This window comes from Hyaena hyaena, unplaced genomic scaffold (genome assembly GCF_003009895.1).
Source record: "Hyaena hyaena isolate Hyena2069 unplaced genomic scaffold, ASM300989v1 scaffold_21, whole genome shotgun sequence".
NCBI lineage: Eukaryota > Metazoa > Chordata > Mammalia > Carnivora > Hyaenidae > Hyaena > Hyaena hyaena.
Window position 1 is genome coordinate 4,562,019 of NW_024080653.1, and position 24,170 is coordinate 4,586,188.

Here is a 24,170-nt window from a genome sequence, read left to right on the forward strand (position 1 = left end):
TTGTAGACGAGGAAACGGAGTCTCACACAGATTATGTGGGTTTTCCCCGGTCCCAGACTGGTTAGGAATGAAGGGGTTTAACGCGGCTGCAGTCTCAAAGCCTCTGCTGGTGCTTGTGGGGATATTTTGCCAACTCCAGGGAGCAAGGAAAAGGAAGGGTTTAGCCTCCATCTGTGTTTTGGTGAATTTGCCCTTAGTTTTAAAGGTTGAATCAGTCTCAGTGGAATGTAATAACGAAATGAATGCTCAGAACACTCACGACGTGCTGGGTGAGAAAGATCTGGGATTGCGCTATTCATTCTGATGTTGAAAGGAACACAAATGTCAGGATTTTGAGATGGATCCCCACTTTGTGTCAAAGCCCTGGGGAACCACAGAGAAGCAAGGTATCTTGTTGAGTCCAGTCTGAGGTTGTAGATGAATAAATCAGGCAGTGTTGCTAGCTTTCACTCTAGCTATGGAAAGGTCATTGTTAGTATTCTATTGGGCGTTCATACTATACTAGGCACCTTCACGGGTTAATTGTAACCTTCAAGGGGGGTATTATCTCATTAAAACTTTTTAAATGTTTATTTCATTTTAAGAGAGAGAGATAGAGAGAGACAGAGTATGAATGGGGGAGGCACAGAGAGAGAGAGAGAGAGAGAAAGAGAGAGAGGGAGACATAGAATCTGAAGCAGGCTCCAGGCTCCAAGCTGTCAGCACAGAGCCGGACATGGGGCTGGAACTCATGAACCGTGAGATCATGACCTGACCTGAAGTCAGACGCTTAACCCACTGAGCCACCCAGGCGGCCCTATCCCAGTTTTATATGTGAGGAAACTGAGGTTGAAATAGTTTAAGCCATTGACCAAGGTTACAGAGGTGGAGAGTGATTCAGCCAACATTGGGATCCACGCACCTGCCACCAAAGCCCAAACGCAGAGGGAAGACCAGTCTCTTTACTCCCTGCCAAGCTGCACTGGGAGCATGTGTGCCTCACTAACACTGTTTATACTGAAGGCAGGCGCCGATGCTGCCTTCGGCTCTGGATGCCCTCTTGTGCAGGCCACAGTTCTGCACACACTGCAAGTAAGCAATGTTTCCTGAGTAGCGAAATAACGCAGGAGGCGTGCTCCACGCATAGAAACCTGTAGCTTTTAGTTGTTTGCACATGAAGCTGTATCATAAGAAGGACAAACTGCTCAGAAAATAAGATGGATTCAACAACAAGAATTGTAATCATTGAAATTATTTTTCCCCCTGGGTATTCCCTAGTGGGGGTGGGGGGAGTGGGGGTGGGGAGAGAACATCTGATTGATACTGGGGAGGATACTGCGCGCAACCCCCTCCATATCTTCTTTTGTAATATTATCAATGGTTCTTGCTTTTGCTGTCTTTTCAAAATCTGGAAGAAACAACAGAGGGTCGATTCCTTAAATTTCAGGAGCATGTAGATCCGTTTGTAACAATAAAAAGCTATTTTCAAAATTAATTAAATCGATATGGTTTCATTTGTAGGACTGACTTTGATATCGCGCATCTATTGAATGAACGCTATAAACTCTGGAAAGCTGAATTGTGGTTACCATAGTAACGAAGAAAGGGCGGCGGGAAGCTCTCCCGTCGCATTCTTGGAAGCGCGGCCAGAACGTTCTGAGGAAGTTTGGCCTGTTGGTCACACCGTAGGGCGCGATGCATGCTGGGTCTTGGCAACATGGCGTCCTCCTTGATGTGCTGATGAGAGGAGTTTCACTGTAGCTTCAAACCAGAGGGCAAAACTCTCCAAACCCAATAAGCCCACCCTGCCTGTCTTCTTCGCGCCTCCGTGTCGCCCCTTCCTCAGGACTCGTTCTCAGGCGGGAGAGAGGCACGGGGCCGAGGGCCAGGGCCGCCCAGGCCGCGCGGATCCGGGGCCGAGGAGCCGGCTGCGGGCGAGCACGATGGGCCGGTCCTGGCTCTGGTTGCAGCAGCTCCGGCGAGTGCGGGACCCGCAGGGCTGAGAGCGGCTGCGGGAAAACCCGCCGAGCTCTCAACCTCTTGCCCCTCGGCCGGAGACCTCAGCCCGGTCGGCGAACCGGCACCAAGAGCGGGCGGCCTTCCTGTCCTCGGATCGGCTGAGGCGTCGGAGGCCGAGAGCAGGGTCATCGTGCGGCCCGAAGTGTCTCACGCCTCTGACAGCTCCGCTCGCAGCCCCTCCTGGGACGTGCAGCCTCCGAAGCAGCCCGCGGCCTGGGACCTGGGGGCGTGTGTGCGTGTGGCGAGCTCCTCGGTCCGCCCCGTCTCCTCCCGCCTCCGCCTTCCCGCGCGGAGTTAGGGAGAAGGGTGTCAGACTTTTTGCCCGATTAGGGGTCCCCGCACACTCTCCATCCCCCCCCCCCCCCCCCCCCCCCCCGCTTCCTGTTTCGTATTTCACCACTTCTGGTACACACTAGTTTTTAAGGCTGGAGGTTCTCGAGCGCCTGCTGCCCAGGACTCCCCCACCCCCTCCCCCCCTGATGGAGTCCGAGATGCTGCAGTCCCCTCTTCTGGGACTCGGGGAGGAAGATGAGGCCGACCTCACAGACTGGAACCTGCCTTTGGCTTTTATGAAAAAGAGGCACTGTGAGAAAATCGAAGGCTCCAAATCCTTGGCTCAGAGCTGGAGAATGAAGGATCGGGTAAGTGGATTCCCACCCGCGCCCCTGACACCTTGGTAGTTTTTTCCACCAAGAAAGTTCAGAGCCTCAAGAGTGCCCTCGGGGAAGCAGCGGTTATTTTTTCCCCAGCCACATGTTGCAAGTCAACTGAAAAAGCACAAGCCATTTCAGACTCCAGGTTTTGGTTGTTAATGGAAAAAGGTTGTTCTGGTTAGTAGTTATTCCCTGGATAACGTTAAGGGAATTCAAACTGAGTTCTAAGTCAGACAATAAAAGTTAACGAAGTTGGAAAATACAGCGTTGTGAGTGCTCACATGCTCCTTGGTATATACTTAGTGCTGTTAGCACAGGAGCAAGGTTGCCGTGGGATAGGGTACTTGTACCCACGTGGGTAGCCTGCTTCTGTGGTTAGTTTACTGTTTTTGTTTTTTTTTTTTTGTCGAAGCTAAGGTTAAATGCTATGCTGGGAAACAAGATTACTGGCAGATATTTAGCTAGTAACAAATTAATGCAAAGTTATTTTAAAGTTACAATGAACTTCAACATACAGCCTTCTAAACGGTTTGTATTGAATCCAGACTTTTCCTCCATTTATGTGGTGTCATGTTGCGGTAGCTGGGAGACAGAATTCCTCCCACGGTGGAGTTCGAGGGTGATGGGTTGGAACTTGGGCCCAGGTTTCTGGGCGTCTCCATGATGTTGGAGTGTGAACAGTGACTTACAAGTGGCTGGTAGGAAAGAAAACAGCCAATTTTGGTGAATTTCTCCTTAACTCACCACTGTCTATTTCCTGGTCTCCAGAGCAAACGGGGGGGGGGGGTGGTGGTGGTGGAGGGGAACCTCTTATCTACGCACACTTAGAATTTGTCTTTTTGTGATTTGTTTTCTCCTTCAAGATTGTCTTTTTTTATTTAAGCATTTTAGGGGAAAAAGAGGTAATTGGTGCTATAGTATAGTGTGATTGCTCTAGGCTTATGAATGTGTTTGTAGAAGATTATAGTTTTCCGTGTATGATGTTGAACTGTATAAGATCACAATTGTGGTAATTCTACTTGGGTCAGTGACTAGTAACCAGTCCTTTAGTCAGTGATTTGGCTTAGGTCAATTCATTTCATCCAAAAGTAGTTTAAGGAGTAAAAGAGATGGTCTTTGGAAGAATTGTGCAAAGTCTGCCTTAGGGACTTCTTTAGTCCTAGTTCTGTACTTCAAGCCTTTTGTGGTTGTTATGTGTACATGAAAAGAAACTTATTTTAAAGTAACCGTAGTAATTTTTTCCATTCTTTCTGGAGGACTTTTATTTTTTTTCTTGTGAAATGTGGTTCCCTCTGCTACCTTAAACCCACGCTCAAACTGTTACAACTGATTGATGGATATACTCTTGACCTTTTATTTAAAACATTAATTTGTGAATGACAACATTTTCTGATAAGCTCATCATAGGTTATTAAGAGAAAGAAAAGCTCTGAGTCTGAGTAATTGCTGAGATTACTCCTTAGGAAAGAGCCAGGGGAGAACGGTCTGCTGAGTCTGACCTTTGCAAGGTGTTTAATGAAGAAGCGAACCAGCCGCTAACATTCTCAGTTCCGCGTGTGAGAGCTTGGCGTCTCCCGTGCCTGTAGTCTCTTCCTCTGACTCAGCCCCGAAGAGACCTTTCAGCACCCCTGCCAGGACAAAGTTGCAAATCCAACTGACGCGGAGAGCTGGAAGGAAGCTTAAGCGAAGGAGACGGGCCGGATATAAGCTAATGGCACAGGGCTGGAGATAAATGGCAGCCGACATGTCACTTGTGTCTGATTTTTCTGGAAGGTGGGCTCTGGAGAGCACAGGCCGCAACAGCTGAAGGGGCAGCTGGGCCTCAGCCAGATCTTTCTTCTTTTCTTTCTGTCTGTCTGTCTTTTTTCTTTAAGAAGTCAGAAGACTTTTTTTTAAATGTCGGCACTGTTTCAGATGTTACGAAACATGAAGGAGTCCAACACTGCGGGCCAAACACACCTGGTTTGTGGGTCTGGTTCTGGCTGGCTGGCTCCCTGGGTGTGACTTGTGCTCTGTTACTACCACGCCAGGCCGCTGCTCGGTTCTGGGAATCTTGAGCACACAGGCATCCCGGCCGGGCTGTGTCCCTTACTGCCTCCAGCTGTCCGATGGAGCAGCCTTGCGGAAGGCGACATGTGTGGGCCTGGTCGTCCCGGATCAGGCGCTGCGCCTGCCTCTTCCCTTGGTGGTCCGTCAAGTGGCCCGAACGCAGACTCGGCCTTTGCTGCTCCCTCTGACCCATACACAGTTCCATATACTTTTATTTTGTATTTGTATTGCCGGTTCCCTATCGGTGTCCTGTTCAGTGAAGCCGTTAAGGATTCCTAAAATTGATGTCTTCACCAAAGTTGACTGACAGCTGTTGAAAGTTTTCTGTCACTCAGCGTTTGGCGCCCTTACAGGGAGAGCTGCTGCCCTTGCTCACTCCCCGTCGGGATTCCCACAGGTTTTGTTTGGGATCCGTGCCGGTTTTCAAATGCTACTATTGGGGCACCTGGGTGGCTCCGTTCTTTAAGCGTCTGACTTTGGCTCAGGTCATGATCTCAAGGTTCATGGGTTCGAGCCCCACATCGGACTCTGTGCTGACAGCTAGCTCAGAGCCTGGAGCCTGCTTCCAGTTCTGTGTCTCCCTCTCTCTCTGACCCTCCCCTGCTCACGCTGTCTCTTTCTCTCAGAAAAAAAAAAAAACCAAAAAACCCCCAAAAAATTCAAATGCCACTATTACTGCATTTTAATTACTAAGTTACTGTTAGTTTACTACTGTTACTATCAAATCAGTTTGTTGTTCAGTTAGTTCTGTTGGTTATAGTGGATGGTATGTATGTGCGTGGATAGCGTTTTTGGCTTATTATTTTCAAATAATTAGACTTCTGTAAATTACAGTTCAAAATTCACAGACCTGTGGCTGACGCCGATGTGTGTGTATGTCCCCTGTTTGTGTTTTACTGTGTACATTGGTCATCAGAGTTCATTTTCCCCCCGGAAAGTGTGCGGGGACAGTTGGTCCCAGATCTTCTCCTGGCACCTGTGGGGCAGAATCCGAGAACGCTGAGAGCTCTTGCTCTGAAGGAAAACCACCGCCACACACACTGCCTCCAAGTGTGCAGGAGACGCAGGGAGAGAATGACGATGCCATTTCCAAACCAGCCTCTTGACTGCTTGTCACTTGGCTTTGTGAGCCGGACTTGAGTAAGCCACGGAGGGAGCCGAGTGGAGGCAGCGGACTGGCACGTGGACAATGGAAGAGTAACCCTTCCTTGCTCACCTGCGTCCTCTGTCATAAACTCCAGCCGGGCATTGAGGCCACCCTCCACAGGCCATCACTTCTCTGTCCCTATGTTGTCTGACCTCTATGCCGCCGTGCACAGCCGGCCTCTCTTCCCTCATGAGACTTGCCGCTCCTCTGTGTCTTCCCGAAACCCCGGGTCTTCCCCCGAGGTCTCTAATCCTCCTTCTCAGACCCCTTTGCTGTTTGACAGCTCAGTGTGGAGTGCTTGAGGACTTGATCTTGGGCCCCTCCTCTTTGTTGCGTATGCCCTTGGCCAGCGGGTCTTGTCTGGGCTCGTGATTTAAATGCCGTTCACGTGCCAGCCACCCTCACCTCGGGCAGTTTTTACTTCTGACCTGGCTCTGGCCCGGAGCTCCTGGATGCCTGCCTTGCCTCAGCCCCTCTCAGGTGTTCAGGGTGGGAATCCAGAATTTACCATTATTCCTTCCTTTCCCTCTCCTCATGGCCCTGCCCAGCTCACCAGTAGAACCCGTCAACATTGCGTCCATAGTGCACCTTATATTGGATCACCTCATTTTTGTCTCCATGCATTGTGGGCCCAGCCCAGGCAGCTACCGTGTTTCGTCTGGACGGCTGTCCTTGCGTCCTGACCAGTCTCCGCACAGGCGCTGTGACCCCACCCCCAGAACTGACCGCTCCTGGCTTACCGAGTGCTAGGAGAACAGTGCAGACTCCTCGCCCCTGTTTGCAAGTCTTCGTGATCTGGCCCTGTCTGCCTTTTCTGCTTCCTGGATGGAAAGGCCTGGGTCGTGCTTCCCTTTGCTCTTGGTTAACCTGGCGCCCCATGTCCCTCCCCACCCCCCAGCTGCTCAGAGGCCTGCCCCCATCACCTCCTCTAAAGCAGCTTGCCAGCCACTCATGATCGCTCTCTCTTTCTCTGGTAATTGCACTACCTCCCCACCCCTAGAACTGAACTTATTGTCTTCAGGCGGGGACCTCATTGATGCTAGTACACAGGACAGTGCTTGGTACGCGGTGAACATGTGCGGAGGACAAAGTGACTGGGGGGAAGGGCTTCCGCACAGGTTGTGCTCCTTGCGTTGGCTGGGAATTATTATCTCCGTGTGGTGGTTGAGGAAACTGAGGCTTTAGCTACATAAGTGGCTTGCCGAAGGAGCCTAAGCTACGGGGCTTGCCATGTAGGAAGTTGAACTTGAGAAATGAAGCCTAGTTGATACAAAGAAAACGGTGTCACACTGACTGAAGATTCCACCTACTCTAAAGCCAAACGTGTAGGGAAGTTGGCTGGGTGGTGGTGGCGCATAAAGCCAGAGAATGGCGCCAGTGGAGCGGCTCAGCTGTTCCCGCGTGGGCTCTGGGCTCCCCCTCCCCTATTTTGCTAATAATACAAGTGCAGCATGCGACTCTGGATTTCTGGTCATGAGTTCGAGCCCCATGGTGGGTGTAGAGATGACTGAATAATATGAAAAGCAATTCAAGGCGGCACCGGCCTTTCCCAGTCTCTGCGTTGGGATCTGAGCGGATGGTGCACAAGTGGCCAGGGTGGTGGCGAGGGCGCGAGTCATGCCAGCCGGTGCTGCTGCTGTCTCCTTGCGCCTGCATTTGTGGTGAACAGTTCCATCCCACTTGGCGACGCCCCTGGTGACACTGTAACAAGTATGGGCTGTGTCAGGTCTGGCCTCCTTGGCCGCCCGCCTTCCCATACCGCGTGGCGGGTGGCCGCCTCGGGAAGAGCCCTGCGGGGTGCTGGCTGGGCCACCTGCAGCTCGCGGGGCGCCCGCGCAGGACCCGGAAGAAGGTTAACAGCCGACTCCGGGCGCTCTGGCCTGCGTCTCCTGCAGACGTTTTCTCCAGAACGAATAACGAGCTGTCACTTCAAGGAAAAAGACTGACAGGATGTGTGGCCACACAGTAAGCTTTCAGGTGAAAATGAAGAGTTTTAGAAAACCTGTGTCTGCCCGAGAGCTGCCCAGCTTCCCATGCTTCAGACTCTTCCAACGAGATGATGGTGGCAGAGTGAATAGGATTCTTTTGGATACAAAACGTAGAGTGAAACGTGCCCTCATTTGGAACACCTGCATAATTCAGTGAGCTGGTGTTTCCAGGTGACCAATGCACGCTTTCATCCACATCATCCATGGCTGGGAGAGCCACTCGAAGGGAGGCCGGTGCGTTTTAATATAGTACGGTGTGTGGTGCTGCAGAGAGGTTGGATCGTCTGTTTGGTGTTCTGTTCACATAGATTGCCTCTAACCTTTAAGAAACTACAATTTACTGAGTTTTTGAGGTGATGTCAAAGAGGTATATTCTCAGGTACTTGGACGTGCTGATATTCTTGCGCTTTTCATGTGCGTTTCTTCTTGAGGCCAAAGTTTCTTCATCCACTTCAACCAAAACAACACGTCGCAGCAGGCTGGAAGAGAAGATGGGGCCCAGTCTTCTGTTAAGGCAGACCTTAAAGGGATTTGCAAAAAACTGTTGCTTGTCTAATGGTTATTTGAAAATGTCTTTTTCATAGAAATATCTATTGAAATATATACTGAATTTATAATTTTTAAATCAGCTAATAAAGAAACACGTTCCTTTAAACATTTTTTTACATGATAGAGGATGATTTTAATTAATTAGTTAATTAGTTTATTTTAGAGAGAGCATGCGTGCACATGTGAGCAAGGGAGAGGGGCAGAGGGAGAGAGAGAATCTTAAGCAGGCTGTGTGTTCAGTGCAGAGCCTGGCTTGGGGTTCGATGCCACGACCCTGGGATCGTGACCTGAGCTGAAATCAAGAGTCAGACGTTCAACCGACTGAGCCACCCAGGTGCCCCTGGAAATACTTTTTTTTTTTTTTTTAAATTTTGATCTCTAAGATGGAAAATACTGATAGGGGTAGCTCACAGAAAAAGCTGATTGAGGGGCACTTGGTGGCTCAGTTGGTGGAGCGTCTGACTCTTGTCTTGTTCATGGGCTCAAGCCTCACATCTGCTCTGAGCTGACAGTGCAGAACCTGCTTGGGATTCTGCCTCCCTCTCTGCCCTCCCCTGCTCAAGTGTACATTCTCTTTCTCTTTCTCTGTCTCTCTGTCTCTGTCTCTCTGTCTCTCTCTATTTCAAAAATAAATAAACATGTAAAAAATGTTTTTTAAAAAAGGAGCTCTTTGGGAGCCCTCAGTAATCTTTGAGTGTAAAGGTGTTCTATCCTCAAAAGTTTGAGACTCGTTAGTGTAGTTAAAAAGAAAGTGGGTGTCAGACTTAAATTAGGAAGCTGGGCATGAGATCAGGTGGTTGGCCAAAAATACCAAGCAGAGACGACCAGAAATTAAGAGCAGACCTAAAAGGGACTTGTTAAGGCCCCTTCTATGCTGGAGCTTGTGTTTGTGAAGAGCTCCGTGGGGTGGTGAAGGCTGCTGCCCAGCATGTAAGTGCATAGCCATCGGTACGGCCTCCTGTTGACCCGGATTTCTGGCGTGTGTCTGGGAGGGGTTCGCTCTGCTGCTCCCCCCCCCCCCGCCCCCGCCCAAGTCGGTCCTGTCCCGTGAGTGAAGGAATATCCACATCCATCCAGGTGCGGCGGGGCAGGCAGCCAGAGGCCTCTGCTGTAGTTCAGCAAGGGCTCGTTGCTCACAGCGTGCCCTGCCTTCCTGGACCCTAGCATCTAGTAGGACAGACGGACACATCCACAGCAAATTGTGGTACACCGTTATGTGCGTTTACAGGTGAGAATGGATGGTTATGGGGAAAACTCGGCGTTTACATTAAGTAAAGTATTTGCGTTGAACTGCACTTGTGAAACCTGTGAATCAGTCCCCCTGACCCAGCATGACACTCTCAGCAACTAGTGACTGTTGGTGTGGTTGGTGGTGACGAGCTGCGCGTGGATTTAAGTGGGCGATATCATACAGAGGTTTGTGTTTGGAGGAATCTTGTTGACGGTGGGCGGAGGGGTGGGGCTGGGGGTGGGAACACCAGCTGGGGAGGGGGTTGCGCCCATCCAAGTGAAAGGCCTGTCCAAAGGCAGAGTGGCTGCCCAGGGATGGGGTCTGCAGGCTGGTCAGACCTCGGGGTTAAGAGCGGGCGGCCAGCGCAGGCACCCTCTCTCTGCGCTCCACCCGGCCCTCGGCGTTTGTCCTGGGAGGCTCAGGAGCCACGAAGGACCGTCTACATAGATTTTTTTTTTTTAACCTGCTTTAAAAAATGTGCCGTGTTCCATTTTGAACAGTGTGCTGTGGAGGTAGTCCTGAAATGGATAAGAACATTTCTCCTCATTATCACCTTGTAGAATTCTAAAGCTCGAGTTTTAACAAGATAGCATGTGGATTATATTTAGATGGTGTTCTCCAGGTTTCTTACTCTTTCCTGTTTTTATTGAGAAGACACGAAAAGAGTACTTGGGGTTGGGACACCTGGGGGGCTCAGTCAGTTAAGCGTCCAACTTCGGCTCAGGTCATGATCTTATAGTTCGTGGGTTCGAGCCCCACGTCGGGCTCTGTGCTGACAGCTCAGAGCCTGGAGCCTGTTTCAGATTCTGTGTCTCCCTCTCTCTCTCTGCGCCTCCCTCGCTCGCTCTCTGTCTCTGTCTCTCGAAAATAAAGACCTAAAAATAAAGTTAAGAAAAAAAAAGAGTACTTGGGCATCTACCATACGTGTTTCAGTAGAGCTGAAGTTTGATACCTTTTCTTCTTGTAAGTTTAGATAAATATATACAAAATGTTATCCCAGGAAATGTTTGGCATGATAGTTAATGCTTAAATCATGTTCTTGAGTCTGAACTTGTCAGACAGGTGCAGCTCCGGGGGGCAGGGGGTGTCCCAGGGGCTGGAGGAGAGGTGGCCACTGAGAACAAGTGATAATTTGACCCCTAAGTCAGTTTGTTTTCAGAGGTGGCTTTCGTTCTTGACTAGTACTATTTTTTTTCAAGTTTATTTATTTTGAGACAGAGAGAGAGAGAGAGAGAGAGAATCCTAAGCAGTACATAGCAGGATCTCACAACCCTGAGATCATGACCTGAGATGAAATCGAGAGTCGGATGCTCAGCTGACTGAGCCTCCTAGGTGCCTCTCACTGTTACTATTTTCTGTTTCCTAGTTTAGATAAAATTTCAGACTTACAGAAAAATTGTAAGACTAGTTCAATGAATTCCACCATACCCTTTACCCAGGCTCACTACTTGTTTACACCTTCTCTCCTCTACTTGACCCTTTCTCTGTGTTTGTGTGTAATTTTCTCCCCTGAGCTATTGAAGAGTAAGTTGGAGACCACGCTCCTTGAGGCCTCACTGTGTGTAAGGGCGTTCTCTTACATGTCTGTCATTGATCCGTGACTATTATTAATCCATAGTTCACATTAAAATGTTGCCATTTGTCCCCGCAGTGCCTCTTTATTAACGTTTTTTGCCCTCCCGGCCCTCACTCAGGATCACTCATTGCCCTTAATGGTCTTGTCTGTGTAACCTCCTTAAATACAAAGGAGCTTCTCAGCCTTACAATTTCTTGACCTTGACACTTTTTTTATTGTGGTGAAATATGCTAATATATTTACCACTTTAATTATTTTTAAGCGTGCGGTCCCTGTCCCTGGCCTTCGGTGCATTCACATCGTCCTGCAGCCCCCCATCCGTGCACCGCCAGAACTTCGTCTCCCCAATCGGAAGCTCTGTGCCCACGGACTCCCCGTTCCCTCCCAGCCCCTGGCAACCGGCATCCTACTGTGTGTTTATGAATTTGTTGACCTTGATGTTTTTCACGAGTTCAGGGCAATTACTGTGTAGAAAGTCCTCATCCGCGGGTTCAGCCTGTGCGTCTTGGGTGGAATTTGGTGGAAGTGATGTGCTGTTTTCAGAGCATTCGATCGGAAAGCACATGGTCTTGCTTCATTCCAGTAGTGTTTGGTCACGTGATCTGTCACCGACCTTATTTATTTTCTTGCTCACAGGCCTCTTCCGGTTGTCGCCATCGCCCCTCTGACGTACGAGGTTTTGAGCAATTCTTTACTTTCTGGCGCACTCCACGCTCTTCTTGTATTTCCTTGCCTTAGCCCTGGAGTCAGCCATCTCTCCATGGTCACGGCTCCTCGTAGTGGAGGATGGGCTTTAGAAGCAAGATCTGGGCCCTAGGCATGCTCCCCTCTGTCCCCTTTGCAGCCCTGTCACTTGCTTCCTGGGGGTGAAGATTTGGCTCCACTGCCGTCACAGAGTCACTTGCCCTGGACCAGAATGCAGACACGGCATCCCTGACGCTTGGCACTTGGGGAAGCAGACCTCTTAAGAGGTTAATACTTGCATTGTTGTTTGAGGCACACTCTGCATACAATGAGATGCCCTAGGCCTACCTGGGAGCATATGCTATTGAAAGTGGGTTTCAGGGCACCTGGGGGCTCAGTGGATTGAGCGACTTTGACTTCGGCTCAGGTCTTGACTTGTGGTTTGTGGATTTGAGCCCCACGTCAGGTTCTGTGCTGACAGCTCAGAGCCTGGAGCCTGCTTTGGATTCCGTGTCTTCCTCTCCCTCTCTGCCCCTCCCCTGCTCATGCTCTCTCTCTCTCTCTCTCTCTGTCTTTATCTCTCTCAAAAAGAAACAAACATTAAAAAAAAGGAAAAGTGAGTTTCAGTGGGGAGCCTGGGTGGCTCAGTTGGTTGAGCGTCTGACCCATGATTACGGCTTAGGTCATGGTCCCAGGGTCGTGGGACCCTGGATTGGTCCCTGAGCTGAGCACGGAGCCTGCTTGAGATTCATTCTCTCTCGTCTCTCTCCCTCTTTCCTTTTGCCCCATTTTCCTGCTTGCGCTCTCTTTCTCTCTCTCAAATAAATTTTAAAAAGTGAGTTTCAGGGTTTCTCAATATCTTGTGTGGACATAGTGGTTAATATGCACATTCAGGGCCACTTACGTCTGTGGCCTGGGGCCTGGGATCGGGTAGGGGCAGACACAGGACATGGGTGTGGCCCTGGAGGGATTTGTATCTGCTTTGAGGAAAAGACATTCTTCTATAAAATAAAAACGCAATGCAATGATTATGTATCTGCACTTGAGCAACAGGGCAGTGATCCCGGAATTCTGCCTGCCTGCAGTGTCTGCATGCCCGAGGCACTGGGCTGAGCCCCGCGCTGGGTGCTCCACGCTGGGTGCTCTGTGCTGGGTATGGCAGGGTAGGTGAAAGCGTGCGAGGGTGCGTACGTCAGGGGGTGGGGGTAGGGGAAAGGGCAGTTAGGTCATAAACAACTGATTTATAGAATTCAGTGATTTAGCTAATGTTTGTCTAGTGCCTCTCTGCGCCGGGCACGGTGCTAAGTGGGGGTGACTCATTGGTGAACGACTCCTGCTTTTTAGGCGCTTACCAGGTTTTTGGGAAGATGGGTTGACTCAGCCCAGGAGGCAGGGCATTGGGGTGGCGGCTGCGTACAGAGTGCAGGAGGGGCTCCTGGAAATCTTTGCGTCAGGACCTGGAAGGGACAGAAATTGGCTGGGAAAGAAGGGAGAGAGGTTGTGGGGGCTGGCCGAAGCCCCGAGGTGTGCAGACGCTGGGAGGGGAGAGCCCGGCCCCTGGGGAGCCGCCCTTCTTTGAGGCCGGGTCTCCCTAAGAGTGTTTCCCCCGCTCCTAAGACAGCTGCCGGCCACCCGTACCCCACCTGGCGAATTTCCCTCTGCCACCTCCGCCACCCGGACACCAGGTTGTGTGTTTGATTAGTCAGCCGTGCTCTGTTCTGTCCACTGCTGCCTCCCTGGCGGCTCACTCCGTGACATTCCATAGTAGGTGCTGGGTAGACGGCGGGCAGGAAAATGGGGCGGGGACTGTGCTGGAGAAGTAGTGAGAGTGTGTGCAGATGGACAGGCAGACGGGGCGAGTCCTGACAAGCTTCACGAGCCCTGGGAATTTGGGTTTTGTCTTAAGGACAATTAAGAAATGTCTTAAAGCAGGGTAGTGACATAATCAGGATTTTAGAAAGGTTGAACTGGCTGCAGAGAGAGAAGGAGAGAGAACGGGAGGGTGTGGCGCGCGCGCGCGCGCGTGTGTGTGTGTGTGTATGTGTATGTATGTGTACTTGTGTGAGGGAGGCGGTGTGGGTCGGGCACACTGAGGAAGGGGAGCTGTGAGCCCAGGAGGAGCGGCTGCCGCAGAGCTGGGCTGAGGGGGGGGACCTGCAGGCGGCCGAGCGCCCCCTGGGACAGAGGACAGTGCACCTGGGTCACTGACTGGCAGAGGGACTCGGGGCCCTGGCGGATGCAGGAGAGAGGGGGCGAGCCACTGTGGGCACCCGGGAGGGGGAAGAGCGTGTGTCTGACTCTGGAGATTGGAGAATGTTTTCTTAGAGTGTCTGGGTGGGGGTGTTAAAAGTGTTGCTTGAGATGGTCCCTAGGCCCCTGTCCCCTGGCGTCTGTCTTCATTTACCCCGCTGCACGGCGCTGCTGACCGGCCCGGTGCTGTTTTCTTGGGTAGCTGCTGCCTTTATCCTTAAAGGTTGATCAGACCGTTAGTTTAAAGATACATGAAAATAAAAGCACGGTCACATGTAAATGAGACATTTCCTTTTCCTGCGCTGCCTCTGAGCCCTGGCTCAGGCCCCGAGTGAGTTTCTGTAGAGGTGGAAGCGTTGCAGAGACAGGTGTCTTGTGTCTCTTCCCTGTGACCATGTCCTGAGTACACCGGCACGTGTCCTTCCCCGTCCTCCCCTCACCGTGCACTGGGAGCGCCCTGCAGTGGCCGCAGCCCCGTCCTGCCTGCGTGCGGCCCAGGACCCGCTGCGGAGAGCGGTCCCTCCCTTCACGCACACAGCGCTTCTCCTGAGGGGATGTCGTCATCTGCTCAGCAGGACGGTTTGCCCAGAGGAGTTTTGTGTTTATAGTAAAACCTTAGGCCGAGAGTGCTCCTAGTACTTGAAACATATTTTACCATTTTTATTGACAAAATTGAGTTCCTTGGAAACTTGTTTTCCTTCAGATTACACAAATAACACACATTGTTGTAAAATATTTAGGAAATAGGGAAAAATGGAACAAAAGTTACATAATGGAATAAAAATGATATAAAACCCCACTACGGCACTGTTAATATTTTGGTGTATTTTCCACTTCTGTCTTCCCTCTCACCCCTCCCTGTAGCCAGGATTATACTGTGCATCATTAAAGGGTTATTTCGAATTACTTATTAAAATTCATTTTTGAGAGAGAGAGAGAGAGAGAGAAAGGGAGAGAGAAAGCACAGCAGGGGAGGGACAGAAAGAGAAGGAGACACAGAATCCAAGGCAGGCTCCAGGCTCTGAGCTGTCAGCACAGAGCCTAATGCAGGGATCAAACTCATGGACCGGGAGATCCTGACCTGAGCCAAAGTTGGATGCGCACTGACTGAGCCACCCAGGTGCCCCTGGAATCACCTATTTTTGATGTCCTTCTCCTTGTAAGAGCTGAGGCATAATAATAAAACGGATCCTCGGGAAACCCCACGGTACCCAAGAACTAGATCAGCATCAACACTGTCCCAGCCACCAGCTTTAATGTCTTTTCTGCCTCTGGGAAGATAATAGGAGACTGTCCATGACCTAGGATGGCTCTACTTACAGGTTTTTGACTTTGCGAGGGTGTGAAGGCCACACATGTTCAGTGGAAACCCTCCATGGGACTTTGAACTTGGATCTCTTCCCAGGTTGAGGATTCATGGTCTGATCTTCTGTCATGATGCTGGGCAGCAAGCACAGCCCCAGGGAGCCAGCGATCACCAGGGCCAGTAGCTGATACGGGACAGTCCCCTGTCCCCATGGAGCCACTGCCTGTCACCTGCAGTGTGGCATCCAGTAAATTACATGTATTGTAAGATGGGCTTTGCGTGAGATGGTTTTGCCCAACTGTAGGCTAGCGCGCGCGTCCTGAGCACGTTGAAGCCGGACTCGGCTGAGCTCTGGCAGAAGGTCAGGTGTGTTAAATGCATTTCGAGTTCTGTTATTTTCAATTTATGACGAATCTATGGGGATGTACCCCATTGCATGTTGGGGAGGATCTGTACTGGCTTTGTTCTGGGTCGTACTGGCTGTAGGCCAGGTTTCCATACAGACAGCTATTTAATGACTGAATAACCCTGTGGGCAGGTACTGTTATACCCATTTATAAGGGAGGGGACTGAGGCGAGAGAGGTCAGATCATTTGCTGGAGGTCATGTAGCCAGTGAGCAGTGGAGCCTGGATCTGGCCTCAGCCCGCACGTTCTCCTGCCCCTCAGGGAACGTGGGCATTGGTGGCCGGAGCTGGGAGAGACCGTGCGTGCACCGTGCTGGCTGCTCCGGAGCGCGGGGCGCCGTCACCCAGCTGCTGCTCAGTCACTGCTGAGCACAGGGGAAGCGCCTCTGCCCTGCTGGTTCCTTGGTGGGAATGAGGAGGGGGTGTGGCCGGTACGGACCCTGGCAGCACCGTGAACTGAGGGCATGTGCAGGGCACCCTGGCGGGTCAGACTGATGATGCAGAGGCGTCTAACTAGTGTGGCTCCAGACTGTGTCATGACTCGGTGGGAAGCAGTGGTGTGACCAGCGGCTAGGGAGCGGGTTTGGAAGAGGAGTCTGCTGAGGACATGTCCTGGAGGAGGTGGGGCCCCATCTGGACACTGAGTTGGGAGGAGTTGGCAGGTGGATGAAGGCCCTTCCAGGGAGGAGTGTGGGTGGTGACCAGGGTCCCTGAAAGGAAGGTCTTTTAAAATTTTTTAAAAAATGTTTTCTTTATTTCTGAGAGACAGAGAGAGAGAGGGAGACACAGAATCTGAAACAGGCTCCAGCACAGAGCCTGACGCGGGGCTCGAACCCACGAACTACGAGATCATGACCTGAGCCGAAGTCGGTCGCTTGACCGACTGAGCCACCCAGGCGCCCCAAGGAAGGTCTTTTGAGAGCACAGTGGGGGACAGTGTGGGTGGCCGTGGCACGGGCACTGCATAGCCATGCTTTGCACGGCTGGCGGAAGGCTCGGCTCTCTTTCCCCAGGTAGGGAGGGTGGGGACCTGCTCAGGGCCAGGTGAGGCAGAAGAAGGGCGTAGTGAGGGTGTGTAGTGGGATCTTAGCCAGGGGAGCCAGGGGGCAGGGTGGAAGGGGAAGGGGCGGCTGCCTGGAGTGAGGAGAGCTCTCTGCGAGGGGAGAGGGAGTGCCACAGGCATTGGAGCCCGGTCTTTAGAGCTCTGAATGTACGGTCAGGACAGGACGTTTATGGGGTGCCTGGGGGGCTCAGTCGGTTGAGTGTCCAGCTCTGGTGGGATCCAGCGCTGTGTTGGGCTCTGTGCTGAGCTTGGAGCCTGCTTAAGATTCTGTCTCTCTCCTTCTGCCCCTCTCCCCAAGTGCACTCCCCTCCACTCCCGCCTCTCTGAATACAAGAAAGGACACTTGGAAAGCAATAAACCCTCTGAAGGACTTGGAGTAGGGAGCGCTGTGAGGTACGGATAGTGAGTCTGCGAGGGAGGAGGGAACCGTGCGCTTGGGGAGTAATCTGGAGAAAGAAGAACGTGCTGTGGTTTCTCTCTCTCTCTCTCTCTCTCTCTCTCTCTCATGGACGCTTTTTTATGATAGTTTTAGATTTACATAATAATTGAGAAGACAGAGTTCCCGTATACTTTGCACCCAGTTTCCCCTCCTCCTAATATCTTACAGTGAGGACGGTACATTTGTCACAACTAGTGAATCAATATGGATACATTATTATCAACTAAAGCCCACACTTTATTCAGATTTCCTGTTTTTAGGTGTCCTCTTTAGTCTGCGCCAGGGCTGCACCCAGAACACCAGGCCACATTTAGTTGTGACCTGTGATCTCTCAGCCTGGTTTTGGAGGAGCCCTGGGCAGGGGTGTGGTAGGCCGGTCCTTTGTTGGGGTGCGGCGTCTGGTGGTTTTCACTGGATAAGATGGAGGTTATAGGTTTGAGGAGGAAGAGCTTGGAGGGAAAGTGGCCTTCTTATCACGTCATAGCATATCAAGGATCACTGCTCTCAACATGACTTGTCACTGTGGATGTGACCTTGGTCACAGGGCTGAGGTCATGTTTGTTGTTTCTACTTGTCCTCCCCCTCCCCACACCCCACCCACCTTATTTATATGGGGCTAGAAATATTTCCGGATGTAACTATCTCTGTGTTAAGCTAAGTAAGCATTTGCGGTGATGTCTTCAAGTCTAATCTGTTTTTTCTTAAATGTTTTATTTATTTATTTTAGTTTTATGTTTATTTATTTTGAGAGAGAGGGAGAGAGAGAGGGAGAGAGAATCCCAAACAAGCTGTGCACCATCAGCACAGAGCCTGATGCGGGGCTCGAACTCAGGAACCGTGAGATCATAAGCTTGGCCAAAATCAAGAGTTGGATCCCTAACCGACTGAGCCACCCAGGTGACCCTAATCTGTTTGTTTGTTTTTTTTTAAGTTTTTTGTTGTGTTTAAATCTGGAACCAAGAGATTATTAGTAACATAAAGTGAACTCAGAGAAAGGTGTGATTCTGGAGAAAAGCTAATGAACTTGGTTTTAGACAGGTTGAGTTTGAGGTGCCCTTAAATTTGAAGGCATGAGTCAAGTTTGCAGAAAGAATTTTGGAAACTGACTCCATAGGGGTAATGCTAGATGGAAATTCCCGAAGGGCAAAGAGGGGGGCTGTCCATCAGGAAGGTCAGTCATTGTTGAGAAGGGGGATCACGCAGCTTAACAGAGGCCGAGGAAGAGAAAGACATGTTTGAGAAGCAGTTGACCCATAACCTTTTGTGAGCGCTACGCTTGCTGTGTGCCCATCCATAGCCCTTTGCAGTGAAACTTCTTCCCCTTTGCAATCCTGGCTCCTGCTGAAGGGACAGCCCTTGGTGGGCCACAGGGCCCTGTGGCTCCCTGGCTGCGCTGAGCGGGCCAGGCTCGGACGGCCGACCCAAGGGCAGACACTTCCTAAGGCTGCCGGGCATGCGATGAGCTGGATTGATTTGGTTGTCTCGGAACGGCTTGGACTGGGAAACCTCTGTGGGAACAGAGTGAGGGCCGGGCTGAAGGAGGTCATGGTGTGCCCTCAGTGATGGGTAAACACGGCCTGTGAGGACCCAGGGTGTGGGGCAGGAGGCCGGGGGTGCAGTGAGGGCTGGGTCACGGCAGCGATGGAGGACCACGCCTGTCTCCTCTTACTGTTGGGCCCGGTGCCATTCCGGCCCTTTCTGCGCTCAGGGCCTTTTGCTTTCTTCTGGGTCCTGTGCGAGGTACCCTTACAAAGCATCGTTGCTTAGGCTCACTGAAGTGACACTCAGGTTTTCAAGTTTATTTTTAGTAAACTTCACTGAAGCCCAGTGGAAAAGTTCACATCTTAAGTGCTCTGTGAATTGTCACAAAGTGAGCAGACATGTGACCAGCCCGCGGCAGAAGGACCAGTCCCGCCGAGGCCCCTCCCAGGTCTCCCTCCTGCTGGGAAGCCACTGTCCTGACGTCTGCTCCCTGCCGCTGGACTCCGCCTTGGCGCTGCCGTCCCCTTGCGTGCCCATCCGTTCTCACTGAGCACAGTGCCCTCGGCCTCACCGTTGACCGGACCAAGGCTTCCGGAGACCTGGGCGGTTCAGCAGGTTCATCGTCTGCTAAGGAGCGGGGCCGGGAGTCTGAGCTCTGATCTGAAGCGACCCAGGAGACCTGGCTTCCACCTTCCCCTTAGTCCATTCTCAGTGTGGCCTTGGGCGAGATTCCTTGTTGGTTTAAAGTCCCTTCTTAAGGAGACTCTGAAAATCCTAATGGACATTTTCTAAAATGGAAGAGGCAACTATGGTTTTATCTAAGACACTGGACTAGGTGTCGGACTGACCTCGGCTCAAGCTGGTTTCTTTCCTGCTGTGCCCTTGGCCTCAGCCCTGCTGTTCACATCTGGAAGGGGAGCATGGTTGGGAGGGTGGCCCAGGATAATGTCTGTGAAGCCTGGGAACCTCTGATGTACAGTCGCGTGCCCAGGTTGAGTGCCCAGGTGCGGGGCCAGGTGTGGGCCCAGGTCCTGGGCACGGCGAGTGACAGCTCTTCTTGTTCAGAGGGGCGGGAACTGGGCACCTACGAGTTTCTTCTGCATACCCCTGCTGCGTAGCTACTAATGAGCTCCGTCCTTTCTTTGTGCGTGGCTTAACTATCAACTATTTGGAGGAAAAAGAGTGGAAATTGCCTCCTGTCAGACAGCAAGCTGTGCCCGCAGTTTTTATCAATAGGTAAGGGGCAGGCGTGGTTCAGGTGACCGTCCCCTAGGGCCTCAGTGGGCAGGCTGAGCTGTCTATCTTCTTTTATCCTGTGACCCTTCAGGTCAAAGCCGGCCCCTTACCCTCGGAGGGTGTGGGCTCTCCTGAGATCCATGCTCCTCCCCTGTGTGTTTACGTGAGGTTCTGGTAAACGCTGCAGATTTAAAAAACTAGACTTTATGACGTGCTTCCCATACATCATTGTTTGTGAACGTTACTGAGAATGAATGGCTCCTTACAAGCCATTGTGGCAGGATTAGGTGTTCAATAATAGTTCTCACGGTTTATTTAGACATCAAATTCATTTCATTCAGAACAAGTATTCTCATAAAAACAGTTCTGAGAACCTACCGGATCAGGCTGGGAAGGAGAGGTCATTATAGTCCCCTTCTTTCTGGTAAAGGTGCTCTGGAGATGAAATGTTTTATTCCAGCAGCATATGGTCTGTGAGCCGCTACTGGAGGGGCTCTCTGAACGGGTGCTTGCCACCGGCCCTTTCTTCCTGCTGCCAGTAGCATCCTGACTCTTCCTGTGTTCCTTTCCCGCAGGTGGGCTCACTAGCCTGGGGCTGTCCCGGGCCAGGCAGGAAGTCCTTCGGCTTTCCTGGGGCCCCGCTGGGAGGAAGGGGTATGGGGTCTGACCCAGAACTCAAAGGCCTGGCACTGACCACTGGACTTTGGAACTGTGCCCAAAGCCACATTTCTGTGACCTAGATTTGGTTCTTTGTTGCCCGGTGATGAGCACCGGGCCCCTGCTTCTTCCGTTCAACAGCTCTCCGCTCTGGCAACAGCTAGACTTGTTACCAACTTCTAGAGCTTGAGTTCCCGCCATGAGCTTCGTATTCTTCTGAGTTTCAGTTTTGGGTACCCGAAGGCTCTCTGTCCAGTCTCAGATCTGCCTGGGTCGCGCAGCCCAGGGTGTCAGTCAGTGACCCCCGTGCGGTGTTGGGTTCCATGTGCTGTGTCCACATCGGGTGCTGTCCAGGACCCCAGGTGCCAAAAAGCGTGCCTGCAGTGGGCTTGGAGATTGCCTGATTCCCTCGGCTCTGGCTGCTGCTCCCCATCCTGACCCCCATCTGCCCTCCTTGGCGGGGGCTTGCTTATTGTAAGCCCTCCCAGGGCTTGTTTACGGTGCGTTTGCTGGCGCCCATTACAGTCTTATGTTACGACGTGTAACTTTAGCCAGAGGGACCCAATTTATGATCTGTTTTGTTGCCTTATTAAATTACTGATGGTTTTCACTTAACTAAATATATTTTCACTTAAATAAATATATTTGAGAAGTAGTTGCTGGATTGTGCCTGACAACATCTTTTCTTTTTTTTTTTTTGAGAAGAATTTCATGCTCTTTAGATTAAGGTTCATCCTGTCAATTATTTTTATTCTTCATTTATGGCTGGAATGTAGGTAGACATATGTTCTGAAAGTAGTATGTTAATGTTTTCATGAATGGCCTGGTTTTAAGGAACCATTGTCTTTATAGAATTGTGAGCCTTTTTTAAATCCAGGAATAATAAATCCAAGCAAATGTAGAAAACTGGCATTTTAAGATGATTCCAGTTTCCTGTAAGAATATTCATGACAGCACCCGTTCATTCGTTCACCGAGTACTTCTAATGGCTGCAGACGATCTTGTGTCCATCGGCAGAGGACTGGTTACATCATGGTACATTGGGTGCTCGACTTCCACGCAGCTTAGTAAAGATGGTGAAGTCCTTCTACATGTGCTCTTGTGGGAAGGCTTCCAAGATATATTAAGTTAACAAAAAACACTGAAGTAAAACCTCACAATCAGGCGTAGAACAGGCTATATGGTATGGTCTTATTTGTGCTCTTAAAAAGCTATATGTACGCATAACAACACATGCTTATCTGTGTAAAACATTTCTGGAATGGTACATGCTTATAGGCCTGATGGGAAGTAGGTATTGGTAGAATTATCTTTATAGAATGTTTTATTTTCCTGTACTTTTTAGAACCTCTGCATGATTTTTTTTAATGTTAATGAAAATAAAAAAAAAAAGATTACCCTTAGAATATGCCCTCTGTTGGCAGAGGTTTGGTGGTGGTTTTAAGGCAGTATAATATCTTTTTTTTTTTAATGTTTATTTATTATTGAGAGACAGAGAGAGACAGAGCGTGAGCAGGGGAGGGTCAGAGAGAGAGGGAGACACAGAATCAGAAGCAGGCTCCACGCTCTGAGCTGTCAGCACAGAGCCTGACACAGGGCTTGAACTCACAAACTATGAGATCACAACCCGAGCTGAAGTTGCACGCCTTACTGACTGAGTCCCCCAGGTGCCCCGGCAGTATTATATCTTTAACTTCTCACGTTGTACCTTCAAGTACTAGCTGTTCCCCTTCACCTGTGGTGTGAGAGCCTCACGGGGTCTCCCCATCCCTCCATCCTGTGCTGTTGATTTACACTTTATTTATTTATTTTTTTTTAATGCTTTATTTATTTCTAGGAGAGAGAGAGACAGCGTGAGCAGGGGAGGGTCAGAGAGAGAGGGAGTCACAGACTGAAACAGGCTCCAGGCTCTGAGCTGGCAGTCAGCACAGAGCCCGACGCGGGGCTCGAACCCACGAACCGCGAGATCATGACCTAAGCGAAAGTCAGACGCTTAACCGACTAAGCCACCCAGGTGCCCCAATTTACATTTTATTCTGTGTGTTACAAACCCCACACCGTGTTGTTGTTATTTCTTAAAATAGCTAACTACCTTTTAAAGAAATTTAAAAAATAAGAAGAGCCTCTCGGGGCGCCTGGGTGGCTTAGTCGGTTAAGCGTCCGACTTTCGCTTAGGTCATGATCTCGCGGTTTGTGGGTTCGAGCCCCGCGTCGGGCTCTGTGCTGACTGCCAGCTCAGAGCCTGGAGCCTGTTTCAGTCTGTGACTCCCTCTCTCTCTGACCCTCCCCTGCTCACGCTGTCTCTCTCTCTCTCTCTCTCTCCTAGAAATAAATAAAAATATTTAAAAAAAAAAAAAATAAGAAGAGCCTCTTAACTGTTTACCCACATATTTCACCTTCCAGTCTTCATGACTTTGTGCGGCTCTCAGTTTGAATCTGTGGCCTCCTCCTCCGCGTGGCCCTGGTCTGCTGGCACCGGTTCCCTCGGCTTCTGTGTGTCCGGAGTGTCTGTTTCAGTGTCACGCCCGCGGGGTGTTTTCCCTGTGTGTACAGTCCTGCGTGACTTTTCCCTCCGCACTTCAGGCTTCCGTTGTCCTCAGGGGACGTGTGCTGTCTGCCTTGGTTTTGTTCCCTCAGCACGTCATGTGTCTTTTGTTCCTCCAGCTACTTTTTTTAAATTATTTTTTTTATTTTTCCAAGTGTTTTATTTATTTTTGAGAGAGAGAGAAAGCATGAGCAGGAGAGGGTCAGAGAGAAGAAGACACAGATTCCAAAACAGGCTCCAGGCTCTGAGCTGTCAGTACAGAGCCCGACACGGGGCTCGAACCCACGAACTGTGAGTTCATGACCCGAGCTGAAGTCGGATGCCCAACCGATTGAGCCACGCAGGTGCCCCTCCTCCAGCTACTTTTAAAGATTTTTCTTTATCCTTGGAATTCAGCAGTTTCATGATCACACACCTTGGTGTGGTTTTCTTCGTGATTAGCCTGCTTGTGGTCTACTGACATTCTTCGATCTCAGGATTATAGTGTTCACCAAAATTTTGCAGAATGTACTGCCATACTGCTTTGATTTTCCCCCCTAGTCCTCCCCCTTCTCCTCTTCAGTCCTCTGGAACTCCAGCTACACCTAGATGCCCCACGTCGCCCCGCCGAGGCGCTCCACTCCTCACCCCTTGCCCCCTTGTTTCCGGTGGATCCTTTCTATTACTGAGTCTTCAGCCTCTCTCGCTTTTTCTTCCGCAGTGTGTGATGCATTGTCATGCCCATCCAGTGTATCTTCCGTGTCAGATATAATGTATTTTTAGTCTCGAGAAATTCTACTTGGGTCTTTTTATGGTTTATGTTTCTCTCCCTTATATTCGTGTTTTCCTTTAAATCCTTGAACAAATTTGTAAAACCATTTTAACACTCTTCCCTGTTATTTCCATAATCACTAATTTCTGGGTCTTTTTCT

General features: G+C 50.6%; 1 protein-coding gene across 1 annotated transcript in view; it reads left to right on the forward strand.

The window, feature by feature from the left end:
* Positions 1-1,694: 1,694 nt before the first annotated feature.
* RPTOR (regulatory associated protein of MTOR complex 1) overlaps positions 1,695-24,170 on the forward strand; it is a 329,175-nt gene continuing 306,699 nt past the window's right edge. Inside the window, exon 1 of the mRNA XM_039226302.1 lies at positions 1,695-2,639. Coding sequence (XP_039082233.1) covers positions 2,478-2,639 — 162 coding nt within the window. The 5' untranslated portion in view covers positions 1,695-2,477. The remainder of the gene's footprint in view (positions 2,640-24,170) is intronic.